General features: G+C 40.3%; 1 protein-coding gene across 1 annotated transcript in view; it reads right to left on the bottom strand.

Moving 5' to 3' along the window:
- The window catches only part of DTWD2 (DTW domain containing 2), a 63,344-nt gene extending 43,192 nt beyond the window's left edge, over positions 1-20,152 (bottom strand). The window contains exon 1 of the mRNA XM_066569588.1: positions 20,016-20,152. Coding sequence (XP_066425685.1) covers positions 20,016-20,152 — 137 coding nt within the window. The remainder of the gene's footprint in view (positions 1-20,015) is intronic.
- Positions 20,153-20,425: the final 273 nt, after the last annotated feature.

Raw genomic sequence — 20,425 nt, 5'->3', positions numbered from 1 at the left:
TTATGGGTGAAGTGGCTTTTATGGAGAAGTTTATAACACTGCAGTGACATGCAATTATACTGGAAGAATTTTAAGTTAATTTGGACATTTCCTTTAGACTTTGACACTACAATAGGAATCAACAGGTTACCCAACAAAATTAGTGGATTCTTTAGTACAGCATGTGTATGAACCCTGTAAGAGTATGCTATCCTTAATGAGTGACCTTCTGCATATTTTTATGCTGAAAGTATGCAGAGAAAAATCAATATATTTCAAAAATGTGGACAAAGGCAGCACAAACCTTGTTAAAGACTTTTCAATTGTGTTGTGTTCTCGTGTGTCCATTTCCCAAGGCAAATAACCTTTCTGCCTGACCAATTAAATCATAAATAAAGGACAAACAAGTTAGCTTGGGATTTTTTTTTTCAGCCTGGTATGTTCACAGCAGCTTTACAAGCCTAATCAAAACATATCCGATGCAACAAGTATCTTCTAGTGCTTTAGAAGACAAAAGGTGCAAAGAAGAAAAGAAAAAATATCCACACTGTATCATTTTCTGAACTTTTAACAAGAAAGCAGACTTTGGCAGGCAGCTTTCTTTGTAAATAACTTAAATTAACAAATCAATAGCAGAACATTCTTTCTGCAGCTTAACTGTTTGCATTAAAGTTGGCTGTGGTTTCCACTGGAACTAATAGGAGTAAATAAATAAAATAGTATTTAGCTTATGCAGCACTGCAGTCATTACAGAAAGGCCAGGAAAGACAAAAACTAATGAGCCTGAGATTGTTGACATTTTCATGCATCTTGGCTCTACAGTCTGGCAAAATACCTGGCACCCTGACAAGCTTGATGCCAGACAGCTAGCAGAGCTTTAAATCTGTCGAAGAAGGTGAAGCAATAATGGCATTTAAAGTGTGCCATTGAGACATTAAGAAGTTAAACTCAAGTCTTACATTGCCAGCTTATAATTCTCAATCTGTTTCATGAGCTCAGATGCTACCACAAGAAAAGACAAAGCAGAAAGACTGTGTAACCAAAACATCTCATGAAAAAGTCCTGAATTTCCCAGGGAAGAGAGGAACCCACCAATCCAAGCAAGAAAGAGGAAAAAACTTAAAAAAAAAAAAAAAAAAAAAAAAAAGAGAACATTTTCAAGAATACAGCACCATCATCTTGGGTCTGGTAGGCTTGGTAGTCCCTCGCATGCCTGCACAAAGAGCCCCTCTGCACATGACTCTCAGAAACTGTGGCTGACTCTCCCTCTTCTTCTCAGTCTGGTAGCTTGCTGCGAGGGAACACAGGTTCTTGAGCACCCCATGTATAATAAAGGTTCATAATTAAAACTTATTTAGTGAGACAGGGAAGTTGAGATTAAGATACTGTTAACAGGAGCCACTGACACTACATTCCAGGTGCAGTGAGGGGCTCAAACAGCAACTGAAGCTGCATAAATGCAGTCTACAGATCTCAAGTTAAATTTACCTGAAACCTTCCTGCACTGTTGTTTCGTTATTTCTTGTTTATTGATCAAAAAAGTTTATTAATCAACTTTTCATTAAGGGTAATATTGCAAAAATCTATCCATCCAAGAATAAGAACTTCTAACACTATATTTCTATTTCCCAGCTTATGGGGTTTTTTCAGTTTTAAATTTGAATTACATGAGCAACAGTATCTTCAAAACACTTTGACCAAGTTTCAATAAAACTGCCCTTTCTATGTCCACAAAAGGAATAGGTCATTCCACATTTGAAAAATAGGTCTCTCATGCAACTTCACTATAGTATTTTAAACACAGAACCTATTGAAATATATACTTTATTTTTTAATAACAAAACCAAGTCTGAGTCCTAGTTTGAAACAAGCAGATAAAAAAAGGAAGCTAAATTAAAAGCTCACTTCTGCACCAAATGAAGTCAAGGGAATTCTGTAGTCGATTTTTAATGAAAGCAGGATCAGTCCCCACACATATTTCAGAAGTTACAAGAGCTAAATTCTTATGTTTCTCAATCTACACAACAATGCTATATCCTGTCACTTACAGCTATGAATTTAACCTTTACTCCTTTCAAAAAAAAATTCTTAAACCCTATTAAATGAAGGTATTGTTATAATTTATTATGGTAAAACAGAGCACAAACAGTATTCCCTTCCTAAATGATATTTAGCATTAACATGAAAGTAGATAATGTCTATCAGACAAAACTCCTTTAAAGAATAGATATTCCTGTTAAAAGAAAGATTCTGCAGTCTAACTGAATGCAAGCAAAAACACAGTTACTAGAGTATATGACAAATAAACTGTATGGGGAAAATGGTTAAATATGAAATAGAATAGTCAATAAAAGTATTCTAGTATAATATTCATTTCTGCCATAGATGGTAGTAGAATGGAGCTGTATTTAGACACTCAGAAAACTTCAGTATAACTCATCAATATAAAACAATACCAAAAAGGCCGTGTGCAATGTTCTGTTCAGATTTCCTGATGCCACTTAGCTGTGAGAGCACTTTAAATGCCACACTGCACTCTAGTGTCCTTTTTATGAAGAACAGCAGTTCTGCCAAATACACTGCTTCTGATCTAGCATCTATCTTATTAAAAAGTAGTCAGTTTCCTGATATAATGTAACAAAATAATGTATTTTAAAACAGCATACCTGTTACTTAACAGTAAAAAGTTATTTCTTTAAAATGTGTTTATTTTTACAGAATACAGAGTATCTCTTTTATTTAACCAGGCATCAAATTCATTAAGCCGTTCTAAAGCATTTTCCAGATACTGAAAGATGCTGCTTTTATAAGGTAAACAATCAATTCAGCACAAGTGTTTTTTAATGCTTAATATAGCAGTCACCACATCAAACCTCAGAACCAGAGTGATTTTTACCACTCAACGTGCTTTGCAGGCTTCAGGTCCTAGGAAAAAATACCCCACAATAACGCTTTCTTTAAAATAAGAAAGTTAGAAGTCTGTTGCATAGATGAAACTTTCTTGTGTAACTTGGAAACATTAGTTTTATTACTAGTGTAGTATATATTTAGCAAGCATGCTTATAAAAGTTAACAAAAAACAAGGTTAGACTGCACTTGAGTACCCCATTAAGTAGTTGACAGGAATAAGAAGGATCACAACAGTTAATAGCTAACTTTGCGCTCATAAAAGTATCATGGTCTGAGAGGCCACTGGTATTAACTTAAACAGAGCACAGCAGTAAAAAGCTATAAACAGACTCATAAAATAATTCAGAATTGGACAGCTTTGGACTCAAAGCAGACATAATTTCAAAGGCCTTGAGCTAACTGATGTTAGCCTACCAGAGTCTCACCAGGCAACCAGCTCTAGCATTTAACCACTCTCAGAAAGTTAAATTCGTTTTTTGTGAAACTGAAACACAGCTACACTCTGATTGAAACTGACAGGACAGGGCCTCTTCTCCCACCAGGGGATGCTGCTGACCCTGCTGCCCACCTCTGCTGCATGTGGCTCCCTTGCAGGCCAGTACGCAGGCTGACAGTGATACCGGGGCTCGTTAAGCCCTGGGAACTGAGCTTCGAATGTGCTGAATTTCCTGAGGTTCCTCATGACCAGACAGCTGTCAGCGTCTCTCTGAACGGCAGCTCTAACCTCCTGCAGTAGCATTGTTCCCTCCACCTGGCTGTGACCTGCACGGCTGCGCACGCCTTCCACCCCGCCCGCCTGGGCACTGGGAGCATGTTCAATAGCGCTGCCCACAGCATAAACCCGCACAAAGACCTCGCCTGCTTTGAACTGTGGATTGCTTGAGCTCAACAGGCCTCTTTATTTTGTTTATTTTGTAAACCTATTACCTAGTCTGTATATTCCCAGCTTGACTTACGTAGAAAGGTCCCAAACATTCCCTTAATATTCTTAAATTCAGACCAAGGTAACCACCCCCTACTCCAGAACCAGAACCTGTCATCATGGTTACAGACAGTTAAATCCATTAACCAGTTTGTCAAAGAAGGGTGTGCTCCTCTTCCATTTGTCCCCTACCCACATTTGTTTTAGTGGTACCTGACTTCATTAGGCCTCTGATATTGCCCCTACTAAATTCCTCCCGGCCCCTCTGCCAACAGTTACAAAATCTGCATTTGCCAAGGTGGACAGAATACAAAATGAAGGCAGTGGCTCAGAATAGAGTTATATTAAATCAGAATAGAGTTATATTAAATAACCAGCTTAATAGATTTTGACAGATTATATCCACTGTGCCATTATAAACACAAAGACATTACTGAAGCAGTTTTAAAGACTTAAGCTCCACGATATTTGGGTGCCTAGATATCTTTAAAACCACTTGAGTTTAAAGCACATATTCATCAGCATCCCTGTTCACTTTTGTAAGGCATAGGTGTAAGTAGGCTTGGTGTACACGAGGGGTTATTTTTTAACCTATGTGGAGATGACATATTCTAAAAGGCACTTAAAATCAACTTTATACACTGTATTAGCTGCCTGCTTTTCATGCATTAGGATTTTTAAAAGAACTTTGATGCTCAAGGAGAACTTAACATAGGTCTCCAGAAGAATCAGCACAATTGGAATTCATTGATATTTCTTTGGTATTTTAATGAAGAAATTTCCTATTAGAAAGTACAATTAACAAGCTCTTCTATTAGAAACAAAATAAACTATAATGATTTTACAGCCTTACAGCTTCATTTGTTGAAAATTCTAACAAAGAGAATTTCTGAAGTTTCTAACCAACAATTCTAATAAATCAAGGGAGGGGGAAGAAAGGCAGCTTATTCCTAAATTGCTTAAGTGTAATTCTGAATTCAAAAATACCAGGAAAAACAAGTTCCATACATTATAAAATTGAATTGAACTGCTACTGTTTCATATACATAGCAAACCATAAGAACCTTGGAATCATAAGTGTGAAACTTTTTTGGATCATCCTTTTTTATAAAATACCACTGTCTTGATTTCCCACTTTACAGCTGTTAAGAATACAATCCATTGTTAACAAAACTAGCCTTATCTCTAATTAACTTTTCTGGCAGTAGATTTCCTCAGACTGTTTGGCATCTGTAATTAAGCCATAAACTCTAGGTGCTTTTTAGATCAGGAGTATTTTCGTTCCACTATCTGACAAAAGCATCAAAATATTGAATTCCTGAACATTTCATATTCATTCTAATTTAACCCACTTATTGTCTTCCTAGTGCACAATTTGCCTAATTTCAATTTCATTAAACTGGACTTTTGGAATAAATAATTGGCTTTGTGAATGCTCCTCTAACTGCTTCCGAGATGAGAGGATTCAAGAAAGAGTTAGGGAATTTAGTTGAGGACCCAGTGGGCATGGCCAATCAAGTGGATCAATTCTTAGGTCCAAATATCTACACCTGGGGGGAGATGAATTCCATTTTAAATATATTTTTTTTCACCAGAAGAGGTCCGGATGATTAAAGTTGCTGGCATAAGAATTTGGGAGAAAGACAACCGTCCGGGACCCCAGGTGCCATCAGGTGAACAGAAATTGCCACTAACAGATCCCACCTGGAACTCTAATCAGGAGGAAGGGAGGAGGGCCATGATAGAATATAGGTCTTTGATAATTCAGGGGACCAAAGAGTCAGTTCCCAAAGGAACTAATACCAAATTGGCATTTGAGGGTGCACAACAGAAGAAACTCCTGCTGCTTGGCTTAATCGCCTAAAGCGGAACTTCCAATTGTACTCTAAAATAGACCCAGACACCCCAGAAGGTCAAGTGCTACTAAAAGTCCAGTTTGTTACCAAATCTTGGCCAGATATATGGAGAAAACTGGAAAAGATTGAAGATTGGCAAGAGAAGGACATTAATGAGTTATTGAGAGAAGCATTGAAGGTGTATTTAAGGAGGGAAGAAGAAAGAGCAAACGCCAAGGCTAGGATCATGGCTACTGTAGCTAGAGAAAGTGTGGGGGCAAGAAACTCTATCCCACGATCCAAAGATTGTGTGATCGTTTCTTAAGAAATAACTTGTGCATACCTGTATATGGCCTGGCAAAAGCAATTACAAAAAAGTGTTTAATTTGTCAAAAAGTAAACCAGAAAGTTATGAGAAAGGTAGCACCTGGAGGGAGGGAATTACCTCTAAGACCTTTCCAGGGCATACAGATAGGTTTCACTGAGATGCCCTCAGCGCAGGGATACAAACATTTACTGGTTATAGTACATCATCTCACCCATTGGGTGGAAGCTTTCCCAACAAAAAGGGAAACAGCCCAGGTCGTGGCAAGAGTAATCTTGGAGAACATTATCCCCAGATATGGAATGGTGAACACCATAGACTCAGACCGAGATCCACATTTCATGGCCCAAACATTGCAAAATATAATCGAAGCTTTAGTAATGAAATGGAGAATACATACTCCGTGGCAGCCCCAGAGTTCTGGGAGGGTAGAGCGGATGAACAAAACTCTCAAAAATGTATTGACTAAATTGATCGAAGAAACAAAAATGAATTGGCTAAAGTGTTTGCCCCTAGCGCTTTTGCACATCAGAACAAGACCCCGGTCTGATATAGGGATTTCACCCTATGAAATGATGTTTGGACTGCCATTCTTGTTAACACCCTATAGCACAGTAGACTACTTGGAAGGAGAAGAAGCTACCACAAAATATTTAGAAGTCATTGGAAGAACCCTAGAAGGACTTAGAAAAAGAGGATATCTCCCCCAAACTTCCCCTCTGGACACAAAAGTACATAACATTAACCCAGGAGATTGGGCTTTGATAAAATCCTGGAATAATGGACCATTAATGCCTAAATTTGAAGGCCCCTTTCAGGTACTCCTCATTGCTAATTTGGCATTGCGGACCAGAGAAAAGGGTTGGACCCACATCATGAGAATAAAAGGACCAGTCTCACCTCTGGGCACTGGACAGAATTCAATGTCAGTTTCTCCTTCTGGCATTGGACCAGATTCCACACCTCTCTCACCCCCTGAGGACAGGATTCAACCACATCACGAGTTAATTCACCTGATTGTACAATTATAAAAGGACCGAAAGACTTAAAGTTGACTCTAAAAAGGAAGAGCCAAAAAGACTGATGAACTGAAAAGAGTTTGGTATCAGAACCATACCATATCTTAAAGTGTTATAAGACAGTTCTGTGTTTAAAAGAGGTTTGTAAAAAGGTTAAAGACTGTTAAGTAATTCTGGTTAAGTTCTCCCAACTTAGTACCAAAGACTCCAGGTTAATCTTCTACAGAATGATTCCCTAGGAGAAACTAAATTAGGAAAGACCAACCAAGAGAGGTTTAACCAGAGAAGCAGGTAGAAGGGACTCTAAAGAGCTTGAAGGCTTTTTCTTAGTAAAGTCCCCAAGAGGCAAGGCTAGGTGGGCAGGTCATGCAAGATGACCCAAACTGCACTCTTGGGAAGGGTAGTAATGATGGTTCTAATTGCTGGTGGTGCTCTGGGGAGCCCTGGACAGCCGTGCAATTAGGGCTACCAACCCCTCTGTGAGGAATAAGTAATTCCTTGTCAAGAGTCCACACCAATTTTAACCCTAATTGTGTTAACCTCTCCCAATTGGTCCTTTGTCAAGAGGATAAGAAAATGTATTGGATAGCCTGGAATACCTCCACTTTTAGAGAGCAACTCCTGGGAGTGCCCTGTAGGAGAAGCCTGGTTGTGCTTTGAACATGATGCTACTGAAGCAAGCCCGGTAGATCTGGTCAAAGAGAAAGAGATAGTAAAAGCAATGAGAGAACAAAACCAGTTAGAGATATCCCGAGGTAAGAATCTATTCAGGGATTCAGTGGAAAAAATCATCCACAAATTGAATCTAACTAATTGTTGGGTTTGTGGAAGTACCCAGATGACCAAAATTTAGCCATGGGAAGGGATTAGTCTAGGGCTGTTAGAAATCTTAAACTGGATACAGAATAATCCAGAATTTAGTGTTACAGAGGTGAAGGGAAAAGAACAATGGGATCTGAAAGCAAGAATAACATGAGAAAAAGGTATTTTAAGAAAAGGGAAGGGGTACTGTATGCCAGTAAGAAGAATGGTTTGTAAAAGGTATTTAGCAGTAAAAAACTCTGCTACCTACTGGCTCCCAGGAGATCCAAATAAATTTTGGTCTGTTGACAAAACAGAAGGGAATAAGTGCATCCAGCATGAAACATATGAACTTTATGAGTGTGCTGAAAAAGGGATAAACCCCTTTTGGGGAATGAAAGAAATTTCTAAATATTGGGAATGCCCAAAAGAAACTTAGAACACATTTTGGGGGGCCCCTAAACATCTGTTTTGGATTTGTGGTACTACAACATACACTAAATTGCCAGGAGACTGGTCTGGCAGTTGCACCATTAGAATGATAAAACCAGCTTTTTTTTTATTACCCAAAGAATCTGGATGAAATTTAGGAGTTCCTACATACGATGATTTAAGAAAAACCAAACAGAGGAGGCGAAGTGCAACAGAAATTGGAAGAATCCAAAGTTGTAAGAGCCAGGTTCAGATCCCAAGAAAAATTATCAAGACTTATGGCCCAGCCACTTGGGCTCAAGATGAGTCCTGGGGTTATCAGACCCCAATATCCATGTTAAACAGAATCATCAGGCTTCAGGCAGTATTAGAGATGAAGAGTACAATCATTAGAAACATCTCAAACGAAATAAGAAAACTAGCATATGTAAGTAACCAAGAACAGACTCCTACACTTGATTCCAGTTGGTGGGATAACCTATGGACTTTCAAAAGAGATTGGTGGAAAAAAGTAGCTTTCGTCACCGTGTTTATGCTTGCTGGCTTGCTCTTTTTACCATGCTTTTTTCCCTGCTTAATTAAAATTAATTAATTGGTCTGCCATGCAGACCAACCTAGGGATCTCTAGAAAATTAACCTGAAGAAACCAAAAAAGTAATAAAGTTAAGTAACCATGATTACCAGAGTGCTCAAGAAATTTATAATCAATACAAAAAAATTAAAGAAATTCTATGCTCATGAGTCAGAAATTGCCAGTTGATGCGAGCTTAAGTTTAAGTCTGATCAAAGAAAAAGAGGGGCCACTGTTATGAGTAGAAAAGTTGCCCATTTTTTTTAAAGGTTGCAGAGCTCACAGGTTGAGCCAATTGCTGCCAGGGTGGAGTTCTAACTGTTTGTTGTGGTAATCATCTGTTTTTAATAGTTTTTCGTTAACTACCTGTTGTTGATGGTTGGGAATTCCCCTTTTTGTTGAGTGGCACCCTGTTGCTTCCTGGAGGATGGCACCTGGATGGTGAAGACGAGCAGACATGGACTGTGAAGAGGAGGGAACATCGGAGTTGGCATGCAAATGAAGAAGCCCCTCACCAAACCTAGCAAAAACCCTTAAAAACAACGAGTCAACACGGAATTGAGGGGTCGAAGCGATGTCTAGACGTGAGGAACAGAATCCAGTGTCCACTAAGACCCTTTTTACCCCACACCCTAATCTAAAAGATGTTGGCTGGAAAGAGAACCTCGAATGTCAAACCGAAAACCTGGGAATCTCCTGGTGCTCTCGTGCGGACAGAAGCCCCACCGAACCAGCTGCTGACCAGCGGACAAAGCTGCACTTTTGCTCCTCCTCCATGGCATTCATGGGAGCAGCGGCAGTATGAGTGTGACCCATCGGTTCTTCCCACCCAAGCTGATTTTCAATAAAGGCATTAAAAAGGAGAAAGATCTCCTGCCCTATTTATTTCAACAGGTATGCTTCTAGAAATAGCACAGACAAGTACTAGGCTGACAGATCCAGGAGTCTGAACTGGGATTATTTGTTCCAAGCAAAAAGCATTAGAGTTTTTCATGAAAAACATTTCAGCAGAGTTTGTGAAACAAAAGTACAACTCTGTTAACCCTATAAAAGTGCCAAGTGAAAACTGAATCCAGTGTTCAAAACACAATTTGACTTTTAAAAAATGAGAAAGGGACACACATTGCAAGGGATAAATGTGAATGGGAAATCAGGGAGTGGAATGACATACAGTCATTAAAAGGGAGAGAGAAGACTCCAACAATTATCACAGCTGAAAGGGAAAACAAAAAAAAATTGCATCAATGAAAGAAATCAGAAAAAAATCAGGTGGAAGAAGTCAGATGACCCTGATAAATCATTCTCAGATTACTTAGAAGAAAAAATAAATTCTAAGAAATTCTAGGCATACTGTTTCAACAAAGGAAGAAGGTTTGAGTGATGCACCTGAAATTACACGAAAGGTTTTTTAAAAACAAAACTCAAACTGAGGGAAAATGTAAAAAAAAAAAAAAAAGAAAGAAAAAACAAACAACAGGTAACTGAAAAGAATCCGACAGAATTAAGACCAATTAGTCACAGGAGGTTCAGACAAGCTCTATAGCACACTACAAAATAAATAACTCAGGGATATGTCAGGGCTGCCTCTCCTCAAAAGAGATAGCGCTGCAGCTGGAATTTACGTATGCCAAATATCAGACGTAAACCCCAGATATCACATGAAAAATCACTGGATTTGCTGCACTTAAACCAACTCTTATTTGGGTATATGGATAACAGTCTTCAGCTACTTTTGTAACCCCCAAAGAATGGAAAGTAAAACTCATCCTTTTTTAGGTTTTTGCTTTGTGCTAGGTTTACAAAAATCAAAAGCAAATCAAGAAAAATAACCATTAGTATTTTTTAGTATTCCTTACAATTAAACTGAGAAGGCTTAATCAATGTTGAAGCATTTTTGACCTCTTTTACAATGCACTACCATCCCCAAGGAAAAGGTGTGCTTGGTGTAATTACAGAGTAGAAGCCAATCAAACATACTACATTTTTTTAACTAACAAGATTATTCTCTGATGGAATTCTTGTCTTCGGGTGTGCTCCTATTAACCTATAGTTATCCACGGACCATATGTGGCCAGCCTGATATATTCTCTTTCCTTTTTAATACCAACAGATCAAAAAAGTATGCTAACCAAGTCAGCTGAGGCACAAAACCAGCCCCCTAAAAAGGTCACTACTCATTAATCTGATCACAATATAGTATGAAATTAATAAATGCCTTTGAAATTCAGTGCAGCAGAAATAAGTAACAATGAAGTCACAAAAACTTTAATTCACCAACAGCTCTGGCACCACTCAATATTGGTAATACACACCAAAGAAACATCAGCATGAAAAACTACTGCATATACAGTAACTGCTAAACACAGAAGAAAAAACCAATGTTTAGCTTGATATTTATAATTCTAGCCAAGAGAAGTAACAGAATTTAGTGAGCAAACTATAATCATTTAAAGCAACATCACCAGAAGCATGTTAAGATTATAAAAGGCACTGAACTTCCAATCTAATGCTTGATAATTTTTCCACTTTAGCTATTCTTCTTGAATGTGGTATAGATTACATATATTGTAGTTAATCAATTTCAAACAAGTTACATCTTAATTTGTAGTTGGTAAATTCCACATCTCGTTTACTACCAAGCACGCAAGTTCAAGACCCCCTCTTAAAATTCCTCAAATCTCCTTGAGCATCTTCTATTGAAAATAAATAAAAACTTAAAAGACATTTGTGTCTATCAAGCAAAAAGGGTAACTCTTGAATGGAAGAAACTTTCAGGTTGTATACTTTTGCTATTCACACCCCCAGTCTTATTCAAATTCCTTAGCCTCTTCAGAAGAGCTGACATATTTACAGCATAAATATCTCTGCTTCTCCAGTGGCAAGAAAATCAACATAACCACTTAATGCTGAAATAAATTTTCAGTTTGTAAAGTAACTTTCTGCTGTTGCAAAAATAGGCACTTACTGATAAAATAATCTGCAATCTGCTGTAAAACCATTCAGAAATTATCTTCTCTTAATGTGTTCAAGCATAAAACTCAAAACAATAATTTGTTCTGTGGTCTTGTGGCTGGATTCTCTGCTGGCAAGTGAAGTATTACCAACTGGCCAAGAGGCCACTAGCACCTTCTTGCTTAAGAACTTAACTCACTTTCTAGCTTTCTAAGTGCAGTGCTCCTGATCTCTCAATGCAAACACCCCCCCAAGCTGGCTAAGAAAGCATAAATCAAGTAACAAAAAATATGATCATGGCAACAGAGTCCTTCTTGCGATTCACTTTGTCTACAGGGCTGACAAAGACCTGGAGAAGGGTCAGACACCTGACTGGCACCCAGGTCTCTCTTACCTTCTCAGCTGCCTATATACCTACACTTAGGGAGACAAAAATACATCCGCACATCTACCCTGATGAATTCCCTATTTATATAAAACTCACTGAATGCTGGGAATAAACGCTTACAATACATTCATAGTAAGGAGATAAGAAATCTTTGACAAATACTTTTAGCTATTTTTTTAAGAAATACTACCTATAGGTGAAAAGGCCTCAAATATTTTATCAGGCTTTTCTGCATTAAAATTACCTTACAAAAGCATCATTCTAGTTATTATGTCCCCAGGTTTGGACGACACTTTGGAAAACCTATGCAAGCAATTAGTGGGTCAACACAAGGATACAACAGAATTGAAAAGGCACAGTATTTTTTGAAAAGTAATAAAGGAAAAAGTTACAAGAAAGAAAATTCAGTTCCTTAGACCAAAAACCTATTAAGAGATAAATAATTTCTGATTCCTTCAGCTATACTGGAACACACAGAACAATTTATTCGCTCTTCTATTAGAAGCAACAGCTGAAACAACCCCTTTAAAAAAAACAGTTCCTCTCTCCAGTTCTTCCCTTCTAGGCAATTGCCTCCTCCCAGACCTCAACTGGAGTTGTGCCGCTTACAAAGTCCTTCTACAAAAAAAATCTGAAAGCAAAATAAGACTTATTTCATCAACAGAATAATTTTTCACACATACTCTTTTAGACATATCCGCAAAACACTACTAACGTACCAAAATATCTCTCTCAGCAAACGCTGATGCTGCAGACACTCTAGAGATAGCCACACAGACTACACTACATAGCATCTCCATAACGTAACTTTGGACTGTGATTAAGAATTGGAAAGCCAAATTCATGCTTACAAAAGATTACTATCTCTGGCAGTTTCTGCCTCATCTCAGAACAAAGTTTTATCACCAGCTACTTGTGCTCTTCTGACAAATCTCATATTCACCATTGTCTCTTTACTGTCAGTGGTGGGTTGACCCTGGATAGGTGCCACATGCCCACCAAAGCCTCTAGCACTTCCCGCCTCAGTTTAACAGGGGGAGAAAATATAATGAAAGGCTCATGGGATGAGACAAGGACAGGGAGAAATTACTCACCAGCTACCAGAGGAGGTGAAGACTCAACTTAGGGAAATGGGTTTGCTATTAATCAGAGTAGGATAACAAGAACAAAACAAAAATCCTAAAAACATTTTTCCCCGCCCCTCCTTTCTTCCCAGGCTCAATTTCACTCCCAGCTTCTCTACCCTCAACAGTGTTGTCACTTCATCACACAATCTCTGCTACTCCTTTCTCTTCAAGAAGAGGACTCTTCACAGTCTTCCCCTGATCCAGAGTCCCTTCCCACAGGAGACAGTCCTCCACAAACGTCTCCAACATGACTCCTTCCCCTGGCTCCAGTTTTTAATGAACTGCCACCAGTGTGGGTCCCTTCTACAGGATCTCAAGTCCTGCCAACAAACCTGCTTCCATGCAGGTTCTTTGCCCTACAGGTCCCACCAGGAGTCTAATCCAGCCATGCTTCCCACAGGACCACATCCTCCTTTGGGTATCCACCTGCTTGGGTATGGGGTTCTCCAAGAGTGGCAGATGGAGCTCTGCTCCACCACAGATCTCCATGGGTTGTGGGTCTTCACCATGAGCTGCAGGGGAATCACAGCAGTGCTGCCGCCATCACTCAGCCTTGCCATGCGGTGGATCCTTCTTGGAGCATTCTGCATGTTAAGGGAGCTGGCTGACAAGGACAGTTTTGATGATCTCCAGATAAGAGAGGTTCCTGAGGTCTGAAAGAAAGCTAATGTCATTCCTCTATGCAAGAAGGTCCAGGAAAGGACAGGTCAGTCAACCTTACATCAGCCCCCGGCAAGACAGTAGAGAAAATCCTCATGGAAACCATTTCTAAACAAACAAGAAAAAAAGGATATTGAGAGTAATCAGATGGATCTACAAAGGGAAAATCCCATTTGATCAACTAGATGGCCCTCTATAGTGAAGTGAGTACCTTGGTGGATGAGAGGAAAGCAGTAGATGTTGTTCACTTCAGCTTTGATAATTCTTCTGACAGTGTCTCACCCTCCTAGACAAGCTGATAAAGTACCTAGATAAACTGACAATGAAAAGAACTGGCTCAAAGCCAGGTGCTGAGGGCATGACCAGTGGGATAAAGTCCAGCTGGAGACAAGCTGCTAGTGGACTACTCCAGACATTGATACTGGGCTAACACCATTTAAACTCTTCACCACTGACCTGTATGCTGGGACAGAGCGCGCCTTTAGAAAGCTCACAGTTGACAGGAGTGGCTAGTACTCGGCAGTGTGGCCATCCAAAGGTGTGACTGATGATAAAAAAACCCTTTCAAGAAAAGTTCAGAAAAAAATGTAGGAAGCTCCTTGGCTATCACAAAGGAAGCTGGATTTATTTCAATACAAAGTGACTGGAGGGTGGCCTTTGCTTTAGATAAACTTCTCTGTGCATCAACTGTTTGTGTAAATGGCCTCCACCAAGAGAATCGATAGAGATAATTATCTTCCTGACCACAAGAAAATCAATAGAGACAATTATCTTTCTGACCCAGCCAGAACAGCATGGAAGAAGTATTTACATGGTTTAGCATAGTACAAAAGCTGAACAAACACAAAATGAACTTCAAAAAGAGCAGTAGGTTTTAGCTGGATTCAACCCATGCATTCCCTTGGATGGACAGTGCACATCTAGAAGAACCCTATCTGGGGATACTGGCCTCTGGCAGGATGGACCTTTACAGACTGGAGAACTGGGCTAGAAGGAACCTCATGGAATTTCAACACAGGTAAATGCAAAGCCCTGAATAAAAAGAACAGCCTCAGACACCAATACACCCTTTGGAACCAAGAGTTAGCTGGAAAACAGCTCTATAGAGAAGAAACTGGCAGAGAGACTAATCATGAGCCAGCAAACTGTCCTTGCCCTTGAAGCAAAGGCCATCAATAGCAAACTGGGCAGCATTTAACACCGCCGCCTGGAGGTCAAGAGATGTGATCCTTCCTCTCTACTCAGGACTACTAAGGACATGTCTGGAGTGTTGGATCCAGATCTGGGCTTCCCAGAACATAACAAGCTTATTGGAGTAGGTCCAGCACACAGCTAAAAATGACTATGAGACTGGAAGTTTTTGAACAAGAAGAGGCTGAGAAATTGGACTCTTTGCCCTGGAAAAGAGAAGGCTAAGGAACATGTTATCACTGTGTATAAATGACTGATGGGAGGGAATGAAGATGAAGCTCTTCTCAACAGCACCCACTATCAGAGCAAGAGGCAAAACACACAGGTAAACTAAGAAACTCCATCTGAACACAGATGGAATCAAACACTGGGAGAAATTCCCAGAGCAATTGTGGAGTCTCTGTCCTTGGAGATATTCAAAACCCAGCTGGACACAATCCTGGGCAACCTGGTTTAGCTGGTCCTGCTTCAGGAGGGGTCTGAACCCAAGATGATCTCAAGAGGTCCCTGCCAACCTCACCTATTCTGTATGTAAGATTCTGTAATGTAAGCAATGGTGACATGACAGAGTGACCAGGCTACAGCCCCAGCTGAGTATGTCAGACTGTGAGGGTGATAATTGACAATTATTTCCTCATAGGAAATGGGTATTCATCTCCACACAGCAATAACAAAAACATGCCAAATGGAAAAAATCATCCCAAAGTACAAGTAATAAAAGGCTATGAAGTGTTTTCTTTCAACAGCCCTTGCTAAAATACTTAATGCAAGCATATTTCACTTTCTGCAACTGCTACTCAAACTTTAAAAATTCATGTTTGCACCTAAATACCATAGCAGTGTGTTATAAAGCAAATGCATGTATTTATTGTGCTGAAGAAAGCCCAAATTGCTTCTTCAGACTCAGCCTTTATATGACGTAACAGAATTATTAACAAATATGTGACACTTATAAAAGAACATTAGATTTTTCCTCAAAATATGAAGCAGCACCATGTCATCAGAAGTCATCATTGAATTATCAATGCTATCAAGAGCTCTCACAGCACTCAAATTCACTGTAATTATTTTAGATGTAGGCAAAGGGAGTATTTATATTAAAGGATTAATGTTACTCCTTTTCTTCCCCCCCACTCTTGAAATATATATACAGCAGCACAGCACATATAACAGCAGAACTGAGAAAATACCAGTTGTTGTTAACCTAACTCTACAACATAAACCCGTCCTGCAAATATAGAGGACTGTTATCAGTGGGTATTTGTGATGGCCTACATGACACCTAACAACGTCCAGAGATGATAAATAATACTCACAGTTTAAAGTCATAATTTCTCCTGAAAATATTACCCAGAAGTTCTCCTATAACAATGGAATTTTCCTATGTACAGTCAAGACTTGTGGCAAGAAGTCTATTCATGGCTCTTGTACTAATAAAAGGCTTTTCCCCCAACAGAATACCATGTATCTAGAACACAATGAAATCTGACCCACGGAAGTCCACAATTTCAAAATGTTAAATTACTATCAGCATCACACACAAAATCAAATTGTTGTCCTACATTGCTTCAGTTGTGGGGCCTGCTCATTTTGTTTTTCAAGCTAATAGCAATTTGGAAATTATTTTAAGCCTATTCTCCTATTTAAATGTTTGGTTGTGGGGCTTTAACTTCTGAAAACAAGTTGAATACTTAAGTTAGCTATGAAAGCCTTAAGAAGTTAGTCATTCAAAGTTTATCACCACTAACCTTTTGGTTTTGGCAGACAGACTATGTATTAAATTCTCTCCTCAAGAATAAAACAGTATGATGTACATACCTCATTTGCATCAGCTGCTTGCCATCTGAAACACTAATCATAAGCAGGGTCATTTTAAACTTTTTTTTAACTGGCTCTTACACACACAACACCTTCAAAATGTAAAATTGTATTACATTATTCCATTCAAATTCTCCCCCATAAGCTATTGCAAATGCTAATACTTTCCCCACCACCACCATGGGCAATCAAAAGTCTCCAACACATAACACTTAGAAACATCCTGTCCCTTCAGGACACTCAAGTGACATTCACATTATCCAAAATGAAAACTTATCTACCTTACTCCCACATTTCTATTTCACATCTTGACTGACTGAGCACTTGTTAGCAAGTTGTCAATCAGCTCTCTTGCCATTTCTAAAAAAAATCAGAACCTGAAGTCAGTTCCCTTGAGAAATCACCAGATGATGCTAAAGAGAACCCATTCTTCTATGCTTTTGTACTGAATTCAGACCTAAATCACATTCATTAAGGAACCTTACAACAAAAATCTAGAGTTCAGAAAATTAAGGAAGTCAATTAAATATACCTGGCCCCAACCAACATGATACTGTTAAGGGTAATATTGCTTCCCATGAGGCACCCTAAGCTACAGCGTTACCCACTTCAACTCCAAGTCATGCCACAGAAAGTCATGATCAATGTAAAGCAAAATTTAGCTATAATCCTGAAGAATAGCATGGAGGGGATACACTGCAAAAATACAGTGAATGTACAAATTAGTCTTGCATTGTTACCACCACAAAAAAAAAAAAAAATCCTTTTTTCTTAAAAAGTAGCTTTGTGGTCTTTTCATCCTCCTTGGTTTCTCTGCCCCTACATTTCTGTCAGTGTCTGTGCTCATTGTTCCCATGCTCCTCACAAGGAGATGTAATTCATCCACAGCTCTTTAGGAAGATGATGTTTTAATATTCTGCATGGTAATGAGGAGCTGAACAAATATTTTGCATCACATTTACTATGAAAAAAAACAGAGAGACACCTATTCTAGAAACCATTTTTGTATGTGACTCATCAGAGAATCTGTTCAAAATTTAAGGACCTGAAGTAGATATTGTGAAACACACTAATAAAATAAACAACAATTACAGAAGTACTCTACAGGCATTTTAAAAGAACTCAACATTAAAAAGCTCAGTAAGGGATGACAGTGGGTTAACTCTCACTCAGCCAATTCCTTGGCACGTAAGAAGGACTAGAAATGCTGAGCAGTAAGCCACTACTACCAAAAACAAACAAACAAAAAAAAAAACAACAAAACAAACCACCAAAAACAAACAAACCAAAAAAAAAAAAGCCAAACTACTTCAACAAAGAAGATTTCAAATAAAAATATGGTTACTAGAACCTTACAAAAATACATGGTTTATATGAAAATAATTGGCATAGCTTTAGGAAAAGGGAACCCTACTTTTCAGACCTATTTAAGATCTCTGAAAGGATCAATAAATACAGAGTGCTGTAGCTAACAAAAACCAACTCTGGCTTTCTAAAAGAGTTCCCAAAAGGTAACTAGGTAACTAAGCAGTTATAGGATGAGGAAGGATCCTTATAAATATAAACAGAAATGCATCACCCAAGGTATAAATCTCCAGCTGGCTTGCTCATACCTGAAATACTATGTGCAAGGGAGGAAGGTGGAAGCCACAGCCAAAATAAATTAAAAGATAATTCCTCCCCACTGTGGTTTGTAGGCCTGTGGTGTGTCCTTGCTAACCAGCCAGATGTTGCTGATACATGGAATTGACATGAGTTCAAGGGGGACTGGAGAAATTCACATCAAAAAACCCCCTGTATTTACTGGGGGATATAAAATATTACATCCAGCTCAAGAAGTTCTCTGAGCTAAAGAGAAAAAGAGGGCAGCAAAAGGCAAGTGTCACTCTCCTGCTTGGTTTTCATCTCTGAGCATCAACTATTGCTTATGACTACTTTTTCTAACAGTGAACACTTTGAAATACTATGACTTGCATGATACATATTTTTTATTACAACTTACATACAGGAAACTCTCCAGCAGCAAGCTTCTGAACTCTGACACTTGAAAAGAGACTGCAACTACACTGTCAGCAAAATTACATGCCTTTCCACTCATTTCACCAATGACCAGGAACAGATGAATCAGTATAGGTGCTGAGAACCATTTTTTCCCTGGCAGTTATGCACAAGCATTTCAGTTCAGGAACTTGCACTTGCTTTACTAAAAGTACATACATACATACATAAGCATACAATCAGATTGTGAGATATTTCTGTAAGACCGTAAGTCACTGTCTGCTTCAAAAAGACACCTGAATTCACAAGTTGTATTAACCAATGTTTGAATGGATTTCAAAATTAGCCATAAAGCTGTTAAGTAAAGCTAGTTTTTCATTTTCTTTTCACAAAGCACCAAAGACTGTCCAGATGTACTGAGCCTCAGGTGCCTCGCTGCATGGCATTGAGGGGACACATTGCTTCCCCTTTGCTTTTCTAAGGTGAGCATACAGAGAAAAGGTGTAGCACCATCTCTGTGTTGAGCCTCTAGGTATTTCCCACCACATTTACCAACTCCTTGGACAACAGAGTTAATTCATGTCATGTTACTGCTACACAAGAGATGTGTACATTGTCTTTGGGACATGATGGCCTCAGGACAAGAGGCAACAAGCAGAAATTGGTGCACACGAAGTTCCACCTGAACATGAGGAAAAACATCTCTACTCTATCTGGAACAGATTGTCCAGAGAGGTTGTGGAGTCTCCGTCATGGGGATACCCAAGAACCATCTGGATGCAATCCTCTGCCGTGCGCTTTGGGATGGCCCTGCTTGAGCAGGGGGTCTGGACCAGATGACCCCGTGCGGTCCCTCCCAGCCTGACCCGTTCCGCGACTGTGCGATGCCATAGGCGCTGGAGGGCGCACAGGGCGAGCGAGAGAGACCCTGCTCCACCGACCCGCTCCGTGCGGGTGTCCCTGAGGGCGACTCAAACCCTGCCGTGCCACCGACCCGCGCCCGCCCGGGGCCTCGGCGCCGCCTCACGGCCAGCGGGGCGGGACCCACTGGCCCCGCGGCACCTCCGCGGCTCCACGCCAGCGTCACCTGCAGCGCCCGCACACGGGCCGCCTCTCGCAGCACTCCACCGGCAGCTCCCACAGCCCCTCGCAGCCCTCGCCCTCGCAGCCCGGGGCCGCGGCCGGGCCCGGAGCTGCCCCGCCGTCGCTGCCGCTCCCCTCCATGCCGGCGCGGCGAGACCGGGAGGCCGCCAACCGCCAGAGGGCGCCATCCGGCAGGAGAGCGCGCGGCCCCCGCTCACGTGAGGAGGCGGCACCACCCCTTTCCTGGGCCACGCCAAATAGGAGCGCGCGAAGCGCCGGCCGAACCCCGCCCACCAGGGCGGTGCCAAGGCGAGCGGCTCGCGCTCTGCAGCGGGGCACGGCCGGCAGGGGGCGCTGTCGGCGCGCGGCGGTCGCGCGGAGCCACGTGGCCTTCCCGGGCACTGCCGGGAGCGC

Source organism: Molothrus aeneus, chromosome Z (genome assembly GCF_037042795.1).
Source record: "Molothrus aeneus isolate 106 chromosome Z, BPBGC_Maene_1.0, whole genome shotgun sequence".
NCBI classification, from domain to species: Eukaryota; Metazoa; Chordata; class Aves; order Passeriformes; family Icteridae; genus Molothrus; species Molothrus aeneus.
Note: the sequence above shows the minus strand (reverse complement) of the source record. Positions and strands in the feature narration are given on the sequence as shown.